The sequence below is a fragment of the Antennarius striatus genome, chromosome 21 (genome assembly GCF_040054535.1).
Source record: "Antennarius striatus isolate MH-2024 chromosome 21, ASM4005453v1, whole genome shotgun sequence".
Classification (NCBI taxonomy): Eukaryota; Metazoa; Chordata; class Actinopteri; order Lophiiformes; family Antennariidae; genus Antennarius; species Antennarius striatus.
Genome location: NC_090796.1, coordinates 16976439 through 16989631, shown reverse-complemented (window position 1 = coordinate 16989631; position 13193 = coordinate 16976439). Strand labels below are relative to the sequence as shown.

At 50.5% G+C, this 13193-nt stretch overlaps 1 protein-coding gene across 20 annotated transcripts in view; it reads left to right on the top strand.

Moving 5' to 3' along the window:
* Positions 1-13193, top strand: part of tcf7l2 (transcription factor 7 like 2) — a 68852-nt gene that overhangs the window by 52921 nt on the left and 2738 nt on the right. For 2 of the 20 annotated variants that reach the window (XM_068304936.1, XM_068304927.1), the window contains 9 exons: positions 1825-1957; positions 3167-3269; positions 4693-4779; positions 8240-8365; positions 8452-8614; positions 8691-8798; positions 10395-10443; positions 11110-11160; positions 12218-12290. In XM_068304936.1, coding sequence (XP_068161037.1) covers positions 1825-1957; positions 3167-3269; positions 4693-4779; positions 8240-8365; positions 8452-8614; positions 8691-8798; positions 10395-10443; positions 11110-11160; positions 12218-12290 — 893 coding nt within the window. Of the gene's footprint in view, positions 1-1824; positions 1958-3166; positions 3270-4692; positions 4780-8224; positions 8366-8451; positions 8615-8690; positions 8800-10380; positions 10444-11109; positions 11161-12217; positions 12295-12811; positions 12885-13193 lie in introns of all 20 variants that reach the window. The other 18 variants (XM_068304926.1, XM_068304935.1, XM_068304924.1 and 15 more) reach the window with 15 other exon arrangements.

Genomic DNA, 13193 nt, shown 5'->3' with positions numbered 1-13193 from the left:
CTGGGGGGGGCAATGCTAACTGGTTGGAGGACGTGAGTGTTAGCAGAGCGGGGTAAATGGTGTGCAAACAGAGCTGGGGGGGGCAGGAGGGGGCGGGGTTTCATCCTGGATGTGGGTGGAGTCTTGGGAATCTGCATCAGGACCGGTCACATGATGAGTGGAAACCGGAGGAAGTCACCTGACTGACCACAGATGCATCATGGTTGTTTTTTGGCGCTGGCCTTTGAGGTCTTGTTGGGGGGGGGGGAACGTGAACCCCATGACGGTAATGCCACTAATGCCCTGTCTCTGTGGAGCTAATGCTAACATAGCTAATGCTAATGGTGTGTGCTAGCGGGGTTCTCCATGACGTACGTGACTGAAGGCGGGCGTTTTGAGCCCAGAACACGATCTTACAGGTTTGACGACGTCGTCCTGTCTCTGTTGGGGAGGGACGACTCAAACGCTGCCCCCTGGCTGTGGAGGGTTAAAGTGCCACCAAGGAGTCCAGGCTTTTCTTTAGCAACAACCCCCCCCCCCAGCTGTCTAAATGTGGACTCAGTGGACGGGCATTTGGAATCGGCCCCCCCCTCAATGGCCGGGGCCCCCGGACAAAAGAACTCATTTAAATGGCTACTAAAGCTTTTCAGCAGTGAGAGATGAAGAATTGACAACATTCTTTCACATCATTACCCGAGGGAGGGGGTGAGAAGGTGAGGGATGGGGGGGGCTATTGGCAGGCGTCGTCTCCCGATTGGTTTTCTACCGGTTGGGTTCTGATCGGGAGCCGATGCTACGCAGGAGGTTTACGTTTCTTTTTAATGATCCCCCTCACCACCCTCTCCTCACATATACCCCCCCACCTCACCCCTCATACCCCCCCCCTCCCCTCCTCTATAGCCCTTTCAGCTCAGGGCTGAATGAGTCCCAGGAGTCTCTCTGCCTCCCTGGAGTTCTTCAGGGGTTCATTAATCTTTCATTGGGACTATGGCAATAGGGATTGCCCCCCTCCCTCCCTGCCCCCCCCCATCTCACACACTCCCCTTTCCCCAGCAGAACAGCGGTCTGAATGGCGAGTCCTGTTCACTCCACCCGGTTTGGTTTTGGTGTAGCATCGTCTCTGGCCCCGCCTCCATCGCCATCAGCGTGTGGCGTGGAGCGGCATGGCTCCGCCCCCTCGTATCACCCATGCTCCTGTAAGCCTGATTAGTGCTGCCTGTTTGACTGCTGAGGCGTCTTCAGCGCCCTAATCTGGTTATCTGGTGGCCGGGGGACCGCCAGGCGGCCCCAGGGCCCCGATGAGCAGGGGTGGGGGGGCAGGCCCCGGTTTAGGGCGGGGCCACAGCGGAACACGCCTAAAGCTCCAGTGTAATCTTGGCGTAATTGAAAAACGGAGGCCGGCGCCACTTAGCAGCACAAAGAGAAGATTACAGAGCTACAACTCATTTGGCAAAAATGCAGAAATGGATTTTCAGCCCCGCCTCCTCGCCTCCCCCCTCACCCTCCAGGGGGGTGACCCTGGGGGGGGAGGCGAGGGGGGGAACTCGGAGCTGCTAATGACTGTGGGTTTACACGTGCCGCCTCCATTCGGTGGTTTGCGAATGATCGATTACCCCACCGCAACCGTGGTTTGAAAAGTGCCTCATCACACATCTCGCAGGCAAACAAGCCTCGCCCCCCCGCCCCCCCGCGTCCTCCCCTTCCTCCCCAAAGCCTCTTAGATTACTGGACACCGTAGAAGTGTTTTAATGACAAACCACAGCGGTCGCTATGTAAGCGCTCGGATGTTAACGCTCTCCTTTTCCTGTTTGCCCCCCCTCTCTTCCTGTTTCCTCTTCCTGTCAGTCTAATAAGGTTCCCGTGGTACAGCACCCCCACCATGTGCACCCTCTCACGCCTCTGATCACCTACAGCAATGAGCACTTCACGCCGGGGAACCCCCCACCTCACCTACAGACAGACGTGGATCCCAAAACAGGTATTTTTTTTTGTTTGTTTCCCGGGAGAAAGTCGACTTTCCGAGCCACGTTCCGTGTTTAGAGGTGAACCTGCTGTCAGCGCCGCTGATGGGCGTGTAAATGTTTTATTATCCCGCCGCCACCCCGGTTCTGTTTGTGTCGGCGGCGTCTGCCTGTCTGGAGACGGATCGGGATTAAAACACTCCTCAGGTGTCACCTAGGTGTCAGGTAGAACCGGTTTAACCCGGTTCCATCGTCATTCCTGCCACATGGAATTTTTCCCGTGATTGTGTATCCTCTGGTGGAAAACAAGAACCAGGCAGAATCAAGCAAACAAACGGCGTCAAGGGCAGGTCGCAACCACAAGACGGTTTACGTCGGAAAACAGGAACCTGGCAGAATTAGGCAAACAAATGATGTTGGGGCAGGTCGCGACCAAAAGACTGGCCACTTCGGAGAACAAGAACCTTGCAGAATTAGGCAGACAAGCAGCAGCTGGGGTCAGGTCACGATCACAAGATGGTCCGCGTCGGAGAACGAGAACCTGGCAGAATTAGGCAAACAAACGGCGTCAGGGGCAGGTCGCGACCACAAGACGGCGCTGTGGCTAGAGGTCCAAACCCCGGACGGATTCCTCAGGGCTGCATGTTCGGACCTGAGCAGTACGGTTTACGTCCGGTTCCCGTTCCATTTCGTTGATTTGCGTTAACGTCTCCCCCCGGCGCTCCGGTTCAGGCTAATGTGTGTTCAGAGCGGTGAATAATGTGTTCTGTGGTGTTTTAGGTACTAATGTTCTCTATTATGATGGTCTTTACAAACAGGACTAAAGCACCAGCTGCTGTTTAATGTAGAGCTTAATGGGGCGGCTTAATTGGGCTCAGCGGTTAATTAATGAGCTATATTAGCTCGCTAGCACTCGCGTGATGGGATAATGTTTGTAACGAGTCAGTCCTCGAGCGCCAACAACACCTAATCCGATCCGGCGCCTACTCGACCCAACCAGAACCGATCCTCCACCCATTGCTGTTCACCAGCGCCAGTTTATTCGTACATCAGGTGACAGGAAGTGTCGCCCGACCTCCACCTGTAGCTCCATTTATCCACCGCCGCGTTAATTATTGTCCGTTAACCTTTAAACCTCGGTTGGATTACCGAATCTGACCCAACTCCAATCAGAATGATATTGGTGTTTTCTCCTCACCTCTTCCTCCCCCCCTCTTCCTCCACAGGAATCCCGAGGCCTCCTCACCCCCCAGACATTTCTCCGTACTACCCGCTGTCCCCGGGCACCGTGGGCCAAATCCCCCATCCGCTAGGATGGTTAGTACCACAGTAAGCAACGCCTTTATTATCCTCTATTACACCATCACTGTGTGTGTTAGCATGACTGTGTGACATCAATGTCAACTGAGGATGTTGCCCCGCCTCCTTCTGGACCCCGCCTCTTTCTGGGTTTGAGTCCCAGTGGGTTCAACCTGATTGGTTCTGGACCGGAGAATATTTTTTTGATCAGGAGCAAAAAACAAACCGAGGTCAAGTGTAAACAGGAAGTGAACCCTCCAAACCCGAATTCAAAAATTCCAGCTGTGAAAGCCCCTCCCCCAAAAAAAGCTTTTTTTCCAAATTAAACTTTTAGCTAGCTTATTTCCGGATGCTAAAACAATTCTTGTACGCTGACAACCGTTTGTTACATGGAGTTGATTAGCGTTAGCACTAGCTTAAACTAACCGACAGACTGGGAAAGTGTGACCCTCAGTTCAGACTCAGGACCCCCAAAAAAGTAGCTTTTTTCCCGACAAAAACTTTAAGCTATCTTATCTCTGGATGCTAAGCTACTAGATACGGTATGGCGTGGATTAAAAACTTTCGTCTCTATGGAAACTAAGTTGCCAAAGCATTCTCGCACTTTGACGGTCGTTTGTTGTTTGCAGTCGGTTAGCTTTAGCACTAGCCCGCGCTAACCGACAGACCGTGTCGAGATGAAGGACGAGATGATGAATTTACCTCACGGATCGTCCTCTGGGCTCGATAAACCCTCAGCTCAGACTCTCAGGTGTTTCAAACTGCCTGGAACCTGAACCTTCCTGAACGCCTCGCCGCCGCATTCCATTTAGCACGTCTCTGTTTGGTCCAATTAGAGTAATGAACTCCGATCGGCCGCATTTCCCCCACAATTCCACACGGGGGCTCTCCCTTGGTAACTCTTGTCAACACTTGTTAATGTGACAAAAGGCTACAAATTAAGCTCTGTTAATTTAATGTTTTCCCGCCGCCGTCTAAATACCGGGAGAGGCCCCGAGCGCCGCCGCCGCCGCGCCCTTTGATTGGCTGCACTTTATTTTGGTATAAATTTACATTCATTATTGTTTGTCTTTGAATGTGTAGACCTCAATTAGCGTGATGGCTCCATTAAAGGAGCCGCGCTTCGTCTTTAATTATCACAACAAAACACCTCGTTCCTGCCCGGGGGGGGCGGGGTTCGGGGGGGGCAACACCGAAGCGAAGGGTTATGAAATTTAATTAGCCATCGCTATCAAGATTTGTGGCATTCAAATTGTTGAGAGCCCCCCCCCCCCCACACACACACACACACACACTTTGATCTACGCTCTGCAATCCCCCAGATTTTTGTCCTGATCAAATGAGAATAAAGAGGTGGGGGGGGGACTAATGGGAGGGGGGGTGGCTCTTCGCTCCTGCATCAACACGCTTCCTTTACCTTTACGCTTTTCTTCTCTCCCCCCCCCTTTCCTAGGCAAGGTCAACCTGTTTATCCAATCACGACGGGGGGCTTCAGACACCCCTACCCTACTGCGCTCACTGTCAACGCATCCATGTCAAGGTGAGTCGGCCCCCCCGGATCAGAACGCTGTTTGGTGTTTGGGTGTGAGGGCAATGCACAAAACATCCACAGAGCAGCAGCCCCCCCCCCACCACCACCACCACCAGAAGGAGATGTTCAAAAGGCCCCGTCCTCTAGGGCGGGGGCCCCGTCCTAAATATTCATTATATTTATCATTTTCTAATGAGGCCCCTGAAGAACATTTACCCCCCCCCTGCATGTCAGGCAGATGTGAAGCCATTCGGGGGGGGGTATCCTTGCTAGACGGGTAAACAAGCATTGCTTTGAAGGGGGGGGGCACTTGGCTGGCCCATTAGGGTCGCATTCGAGTGCTGCTGCTGTGGACGTTAGTGCACCCATGGGGGGTGGGGGGGTGATGTGTGTTTGTTACCATCTTGTCTACATGTGTGTGTTTAACGCCTCACCACCCCCCCACCCCAGGGTCGCGTGTCCTCCATTTGGGGGGGGGGGGGCACAACCATAATGTTGGATGACTAAAAACTTGTGATGTGTTGGTTTGGAGGAGCCAAACCCCCCCACCCCACCCCCGAAAACAAACCTCCCTTCTCTCCAGCCTTTCAGGGTGGGGGGGTTAAGTCGAGTCTAGGAATGAAGCCAGGCTTTAGTTTGATTAAAGAAGCAACTGCTGGGGGGGCCGTGGGCCCTGTTAGGGCGATTCAACAATATCCTGTTTCTACTACTGGATACCTGTAGCCACAGTGCCCCCCCCCCAGGCCCCCAGCCAGGTCTCAGTTGCTGGGGGGTCAGATGGAGGGTCCATCCAGACGTGGGCATCTTGAAGTGGCTGCTGATTGCCCCCCCCCCACCTTAACGACGGCCCCTATGTTGTGATCATCTTATTTCCAGTGCAGCTAATTGAATCTACTTCCTGGGATTTCAGAGTGGGGGGGTCTGGAGGGGGGCATGGGGAAGAGCTAATGCCCTGTGATGAGGCCTCCTAATTGAATTAGCTTAAATGAATAGATGGGGGGTTCTGGGAGCTCTCTGGAGGACGGGAGAGTTTTAATGGGGGGGTTAACATGCCCCCCCCACACGTACTGATAAACATGGCGGCTGGAGCGTCAGGGAGGCTCAGGCGGTTTGTAGCGAGCAGAGACGTACCGGTCCTGTTCTACTGGGGGGGTGGGATCGGTTCCGGGGGGGGGGGGGCTAAAAGCGGACAAGGGTGTGATAATGGTGTGTGTGTGTGTGTGTGTGTGTGTGTGTGTGTGTGTGTGTGTGTGTGTGTATGTGTGTGTGTGTGTGTGTGTGTGTGTGTGTGTGTGTGTGTGTGTGGGAGGATGTGAAGCCGCTTTGCCCCTCGTTGCTTAAACCTGCCCTTTGATTTGCCCCCCCCCCCAGATCATTACACATTAAACAGGGGGGGGGGGGGGGCTACTGTTACGCATTGGCAATTAAATGGCGTGGGGCTCGCTGACCCCCTCCTGTCCCCCCTCTGCCCCCCCCCTCACCCGTTCTTACCTTTCAGATTGAGACGTAGGAGCTCCAGGGTTTGGGTGGGTGTGGGGGGGGTGGATAGGTCTGTGGGTGGGGGGGTCCCTTTCTATGTAGCTTAAATTGGTCCGAGGCGCCGCTCGCTGGTGATGAGGATGAGGAGGATGTCCCCCCCCCGCGCTTCAAAGGGATGGCCGTCATGTTTAAACCATAACCTGGGCTGTACAGTGGCAGCAGGATGGGGGGGGGGGCAGAGGAAGAGGAGAGAAGAAGAAGAAAATAGATCTGGGAACAGAGGAAATTTTAACAAGTGCACGGAGAGGGGGGGGGGGCAGAGGAGGAGTGGGTGGGGGGGGCAGCTCTAATGATGGCGATGTGCCGACTCCCCATCAACGGATGACACGGCACAAACACCAGTGTTCAGTGATGAAGAGGAGGGTGTGGGGGGGTAGAATAGAGGGAGAGGGCTGGTGGGGGGGTGCAGGGGGGGTTCCGACACTCCCCTGAGATGGCCTCCAACACAAACCGCTTGTTCCCGGCGAGTTTATCCTCATCATTATCTTCTGGCTCGGAGCCATGCAGCCAGACTCCAGCGATAATGAGCCGTTAGGAACGCAGGAATATTCCTCTTGCTCTTCCTCCTCCTTCATCATCCTCCTCTCCTCATTCTGTGCCCGGTCACGTGGAGTGTGTAAACACACACACACACACACACACACACACACACACACTGATAGACGTGTTCAAATAACGCCATGTGAATAAAGAACGCGGCGGCGGCTGTGTCTCGCGGACGTTTGGAACGATTTCACGCGTTTCTGGTGTGGAGATGATGAAGTGATGATGATGATGATGATGGGAGCAGAGGGAGGAAGATGAAACCGTCACGCTGCGGCTGACGCTGCTGAGCCGGCAGGAAACAGGAAGCGAAGGGAGGCGATAATCTGAGGCAGTTCGGAGCGTTTTCATCTCTGATAACAGATTAAATGACATTTTCATTTCAATGCCAGATGCTAAACCTGCAGCTTCCTGTCGCCGCGGCGACGCACCTCTTTATGAAGCTGCTTCCTCGCCTCCCATTGGTTCACGTCACCTCCAACAAAACACGTGGCTCATGTTAGCTCCATCGCCCAGCCTTAAAGCTGTGATGTTGCTGTCATGTAGCGGTAGCGTGCTAACTCTGCAAACAAGCCCCAGCAAAGATAAATCGATTTCTAACGGTTGCCGTTAGCAACATCAGAATAGGATTAGCATAGCGATGCTACATGCTATGTCAAACCAACCAAATCAACACATTTCATGGCAAAACACTTGTAGCGATGCTAAGCTAAGCTAAGCTTTTGAATGTAAATGAAGCCACATGCGAACAGTTCGTGTTCAGGTGGGCGTGAACTTCTGGAGGCAGGAAGTGATGCAACACTGAACGTATTCATGTTTGTTTGTTGTTTTTCTCACATATTTTTGATAAAATTGTTTGGATGTTACTGCACTGGTTCTGATTTGTATGACGTGTCCAGGCTGCGTTCTGTTGTGACCTTTGACCTCATTTAAATATTAAAATCTGTTACTAATAATCTGTTAAATAAGTAAAATAAATGTAACTATTCCTTAATGTTAAATAACTATAAATTTATTACTTTACAAACATTACAAATGTTTGTTTCTCTGTCATAACATAAATCCTTTTAATTTGTCAGGTTATTAATAATTCATTAACTTTAATAGTAATAATTATAATAGTAATAATGATAGTTATATGATAGTAATAATAATATTATAATAATAATAACAGACTAATGGAACAGGAAGTGGCTTCGGACACGTCTGTGTTTTTGTCCTCCTGTGACTAAAGGTTGCTGGTTCCATTCCCGTCGTCCGTCGCCCTCGGCGGCGGCGGCGGCCGATGGAACTGGAACCCGCGGCCTTCGGTCTTGTGTTTCTGTGCTCCATCTTCTCATTTCACCCGTGTCCATTCTGACGATTTACACAGTCTTCTGTCCTCCAGGTTCCCCCCACACATGGTGCCCCCCCACCACAGTTTGCACACCACGGGCATCCCCCACCCCGCCATCGTCACGCCCAACGTCAAGCAGGAATCCTCCCACAGCGACATCAGCTCCCTCAACAGCTCGTGAGTACGCCGCCATTGCTCGCACCTTCTGCGCCGCGTCGGGGGCGGAGCCTCGCTCACCTGTCCCACCCTCCCTCCCCCTACAGGAAACAGTCAGACGCTAAAAAGGAGGAGGAGAAGAAGAAGCAGGTGCACATAAAGAAGCCTCTGAACGCCTTCATGCTCTACATGAAGGAGATGCGGGCCAAGGTGGTGGCCGAGTGCACGCTGAAGGAGAGCGCCGCCATCAACCAGATCCTGGGCCGGAGGGTGAGTGCTGCCCCCTTCCTCGAGGTTAAAGGTCATCCATCTGAATGGTCCCTCATTGGTGGGTTTCTCTCCTCAGTGGCACGCCCTATCGCGAGAGGAGCAGGCCAAATACTACGAGCTGGCGAGGAAAGAGCGACAGCTGCACATGCAGCTGTACCCCGGCTGGTCAGCACGAGACAACTATGTAAGTCTTAAAGGGGACAGGTCGATGACGGGCGGAGGTCTGTGGGGGGCGCACTAGAGGCGCCAGAGAGCGACGTTCTCTACCGACGCCAGCGTGCAGATGTTTGATGTTAGCATTCACGCTAGCAGGAGTGTCTAACTCATTTTCACTGAGGGCCACATCATCAACACAGCTGTCCTCAAAGGGCCCGATGTAACTAATAAATGTAACTAAATGTAACTCAGTGTAATGTAACTAAATGTAACTCAGTGTAATGTAACTATACAGTAACTACTCCCTAATGTAACTAAATGTAACTACTCCTTAATGTAACTAATAAATGTAACTAAATGTAACTCAATGTAATGTAACTATATAGTAACTACTCCCTAATGTAACTAAATGTAACTACTCCTTAATGTAACTAATAAATGTAACTAAATGTAACTCAGTGTAATGTAACTAAATGTAACTACTCCTTAATGTAACTAATAAATGTAACTAAATGTAACTCAGTGTAATGTAACTAAATGTAACTACTCCTTAATGTAACTAATAAATGTAACTAAATGTAACTCAGTGTAATGTAACTAAATGTAACTACTCCTTAATGTTAAATAACTGGATTTCTGACTGATTCTAGTTCCAAACATTACAGTTAGACAGAAAAAACATGTTTGTTTGTTTCTCTGTTCTAATTTAAATCCTTTTAATCTGTCAGGTTATTAAACCCACAGAACTCCATCAATCAAGGATCAAACTATCAATCAATAAAGAAAAATAACATCAGACACAAGTTAGGACGTTAACTTTGTTCACAATGTTTAGTCAGAGTTAAAATGGGCTGAACTACTGCATTGTGGGAAATGTAGTTTTTACTCAAAGCATATTCTGACCTTTTTTACTCTTGAGGGCCACATAGAACGACTTGGTGGGCCACATTTGGCCCCCGGGGCCTTGAGTCTGACACATGTGGCGCTATTGGTACATCAGTCCTCCTGACTTCCTGTCCTGATGTTGGGATCTGCTCCCGGCCAATCAGAAGCCTCCCTCGATATTCGAAACCTGTTTGATGTTTAGGAAGCTCCGCTGATGGCGTCGCTTAGCTACAGCAGACATTATAGCCTTTTAAGCTAACAATAAGATTGTAAAATTGACACGCGTGTTGAGTTAGCCGCTAGCCGCTGCTAACAGGTTTGTCACCTTAGTCTCAGTTGAAATGGACTCGGCCTCTATCTAAAGGGGGCAGAGGTCACCAGGGCGGGAGCTGGCTCCGCCTCCACCCGAGGGAGACGCTGCTCCCGAAGTGTAACTAGGACGAGACAAGTGTGCAGATTTTGGGGGATGAGTGTGAGCGGCGAGCCGCCTCGGAGAAGAAATAAGCGAAAGAAATAAGACAAAAGATTAGAGAGGCAGAAGAAAAGAGCAGAAAAAGAGGGAGAGATGCAGTCGGGCCTGCAGTGGCTGACAAACCGGAGGGCAGAGAATGAATAAATAAGTAAACACACAGACGAGTCCTGCTCTGTGCTTCATGTTGGGGGCATTCTGCGGTATAATAACTAAGGTTCCTGTCCGTGTCTACTCTTTCTTTCTATTTTTTTGGCGGCTAACCAACAGGGGAAAAGGAAGAAGAGAAAAAGGGAAAAGCAGCAAGCAGAGAGCAACGGTAAGCGAGCTGCAATTATCTCCCATATTAGAACCCCCCCATCATGTGTCAGGCAGACGACATCCGACCGCATCCGACCAGCTGCTGTTCTTTTGTTTGTTGTGCTGCCTTCTTCTTCTGGTTCTTGTTTTTATAGTTAAGCTACACAATGCAATATTTAAATGTTAGAGTTGCTTGTAACCCCCCCCTCCCCTTCAACTCCCTCCTCTTCCTCACCCCCCCTTTCCCTTAGCCATCCCCAGCTAATACTGTATAACTGAATATGCATGAACCCCCCCCCATCCAAACCACCACATCCCCTCTTGACACCCCCCTCCCTCTTTGCCCCTTAGCATTCTGGTATTGTGATGTGTTGAGCCTGTTAGCATTAACGTTGCTAGCGCTGCGTTAGCGCCTGCAGACAGCCTGACTTTGGCGCTGAGTGACTGTTTGCTTGCTGGCTGCCCTCTGCCTGCCTGCCTGCATGCCTGAAACCACATGAACCCCCCAGCAGGGATTAAACCTGAGCATTAAGGAGGTTTCTAATCCTGTGATCTCATCCTCATGATTCTCCTGATTGTTACTGTTTGAGCAGCGACTTTGTCATCATTCATGTGTTTGTTTTTTTGCGCTGGTTTTGGTGACGGATTTCTCCTTTAAGGCCTCTCTATCTGTTCTTTTTTTCAGAACACAGAGAATATTTTCCAAACCCTTGCCTTTCACTCCCTCCGATTACAGGTGCTAATGTCATTTTGAGTTTTAAATCACTAACTTGTTGATTCTTTTCTCTGTATATTGATTTATCCTTGAATTTAAAGTTAAAATTATCTCTTGAAATATGCTCCTTTTTGCTTTGTTTGCTGCTTTCTCTTCTTAAAATGTTGCTGTTAAAGGAAGATTATTATTTAAACGAGATATAATCTAGATTATTTCATATTCATATCTTGTATTTAGTTTATTTTATCTCTATGTTGACGAGCTGATGATTACTCTTAGTTGTGACGTCAGGGTGAACCTCCTTAATCTAAAGCTTCGTTAGCTCCAGCTTCTCTTAGCATGAGTTTGGCTTTAAATCTACTCAGACCTGGACTCAAACGCCATAATCTGTCGCTAGCGCTAACGGCTAGCCGCTTCTGTTAGCCGCTCCGATCAAAAGTTTGATGCCAGGTCCAAGGAGTAGGCCCCCTGCTGTTAATCCTTCACACTGCTAAAGGCTAATTCACCCCCGTGCTGTTTTAAGGCTCATTTATGATGTTGTTGACGTGTATCGATGAGACGTAGTAACGCCAGCGACCACTGGGGGCGACGTTGAGACAACTCAAGCAAGACGGGGAAAAAAACATTCCTATTGTTGCTACTTTGCCTTTTCTGCGTTTTATTTTGAAACTACCAACCAAACGTTCGCCTCGATCGCCTCGTTCGCCTCCTGTCCTCTTGTGGATAAACGATGCGTTACTGGACATGTTTTTAACAGACAAGCGTATTTTCGTACTTAGACGAAGCATAAATGAGCCTTCAGCGGTCGACTTTTGGAAGTGTAGCGCTAATAACCCCTAGCCGCTAATTAATATCCACTAGCCCCGATGAGCTCTAGATTCATGAGTGACAGCGTAATCCCAGCATGCCTTTTGGTTGTACTAATGAAGCGCTAGCGGTATGAGAATGGCTGTCAGGGTGTTTCCTGCGAGGCTTCATAGATTCACCTGTTTTCTCTCCTCATTTCTCTCCTCCTTCCGTTTCCGTTTGGTTTCGGTTCTTCCTCTCTGCTGGCTTCCACTTCCTGTCGCCGCGCCAGACCTGAGCGCTCCTAAGAAGTGTCGAGCGCGCTTTGGGCTCGACCAACAGAATAACTGGTGTGGCCCATGCAGGTGTGTATGGTGTGAGCTTGCACCGGGCGGGGCCAGGTGAGGGCGGGGCTACCGTGCACTGGGACCTCCTCCTTCGCTCTCTGCTGCCGCTGCTCCTTCTCTTCCTGCGCCGGGCTAATCGTCACCTCTCAGCTTCCTCCAGCCACGCCCTGCCGGTCTCTCTTAGCCGATACGCCAGAGTGTGTGTGAATGCATGTGGAGGGGGGGTGGGAGGAGCCTACAGGGGAGGGGGGCGGGGTTTCGTTGCAGGATTACGGGTCAGTAAAGCCTAAACCGGCAGGTCGGGGGGGCTCTGGAGGATCTGGAAGCCTGATGGTTCGGTCGTTACGGAGGAAGTCCCAGTGCTGCCACCTGAACCTAAGCCCCGCCTACATGTTGATGTCTGTCCAATGACGTGTCCATTTTCTTTTCTTTTTTTTCGTTTTTGTGCGTGCGTGTACTTGTATGTGTGTGTGTGTGTGTGTGTGTGTGTGTGTGTGTGTGTGTCCGTGTGTGTTTGTGTCTACCTCTTTGGCTAACAGATGCAAATACCCCAAAGAAGTGTCGTGCCTTGTTCGGGCTTGACCAGCTGAGTTTATGGTGCAAACCATGCAGGTATAACTGCTGTAGAACCAATGGGAGGAGGACATCCACCATGAGCAGCTTCTCTCTCATTATATCCCTCTAAATTTCCTATCGTCGTGGTAACAGACGACCACTTCCTCCTCCTCCTTCCTCTTCCTGGGGAGGAGCTTCCTGTTCCAAATTTTTCTTCCTAGTGGCAGAAGATGGATTTCTAAACTTCCCCAAAAAAAAAAATTCTCCAACCTCTCGACCGGCTTTGAAATCCATCTTCTGACCACGCCGTGGATAAGCCCCTCCCATTTTAACTGTCATGTCTGTTCTAATTGGCGTCCTTTTTAA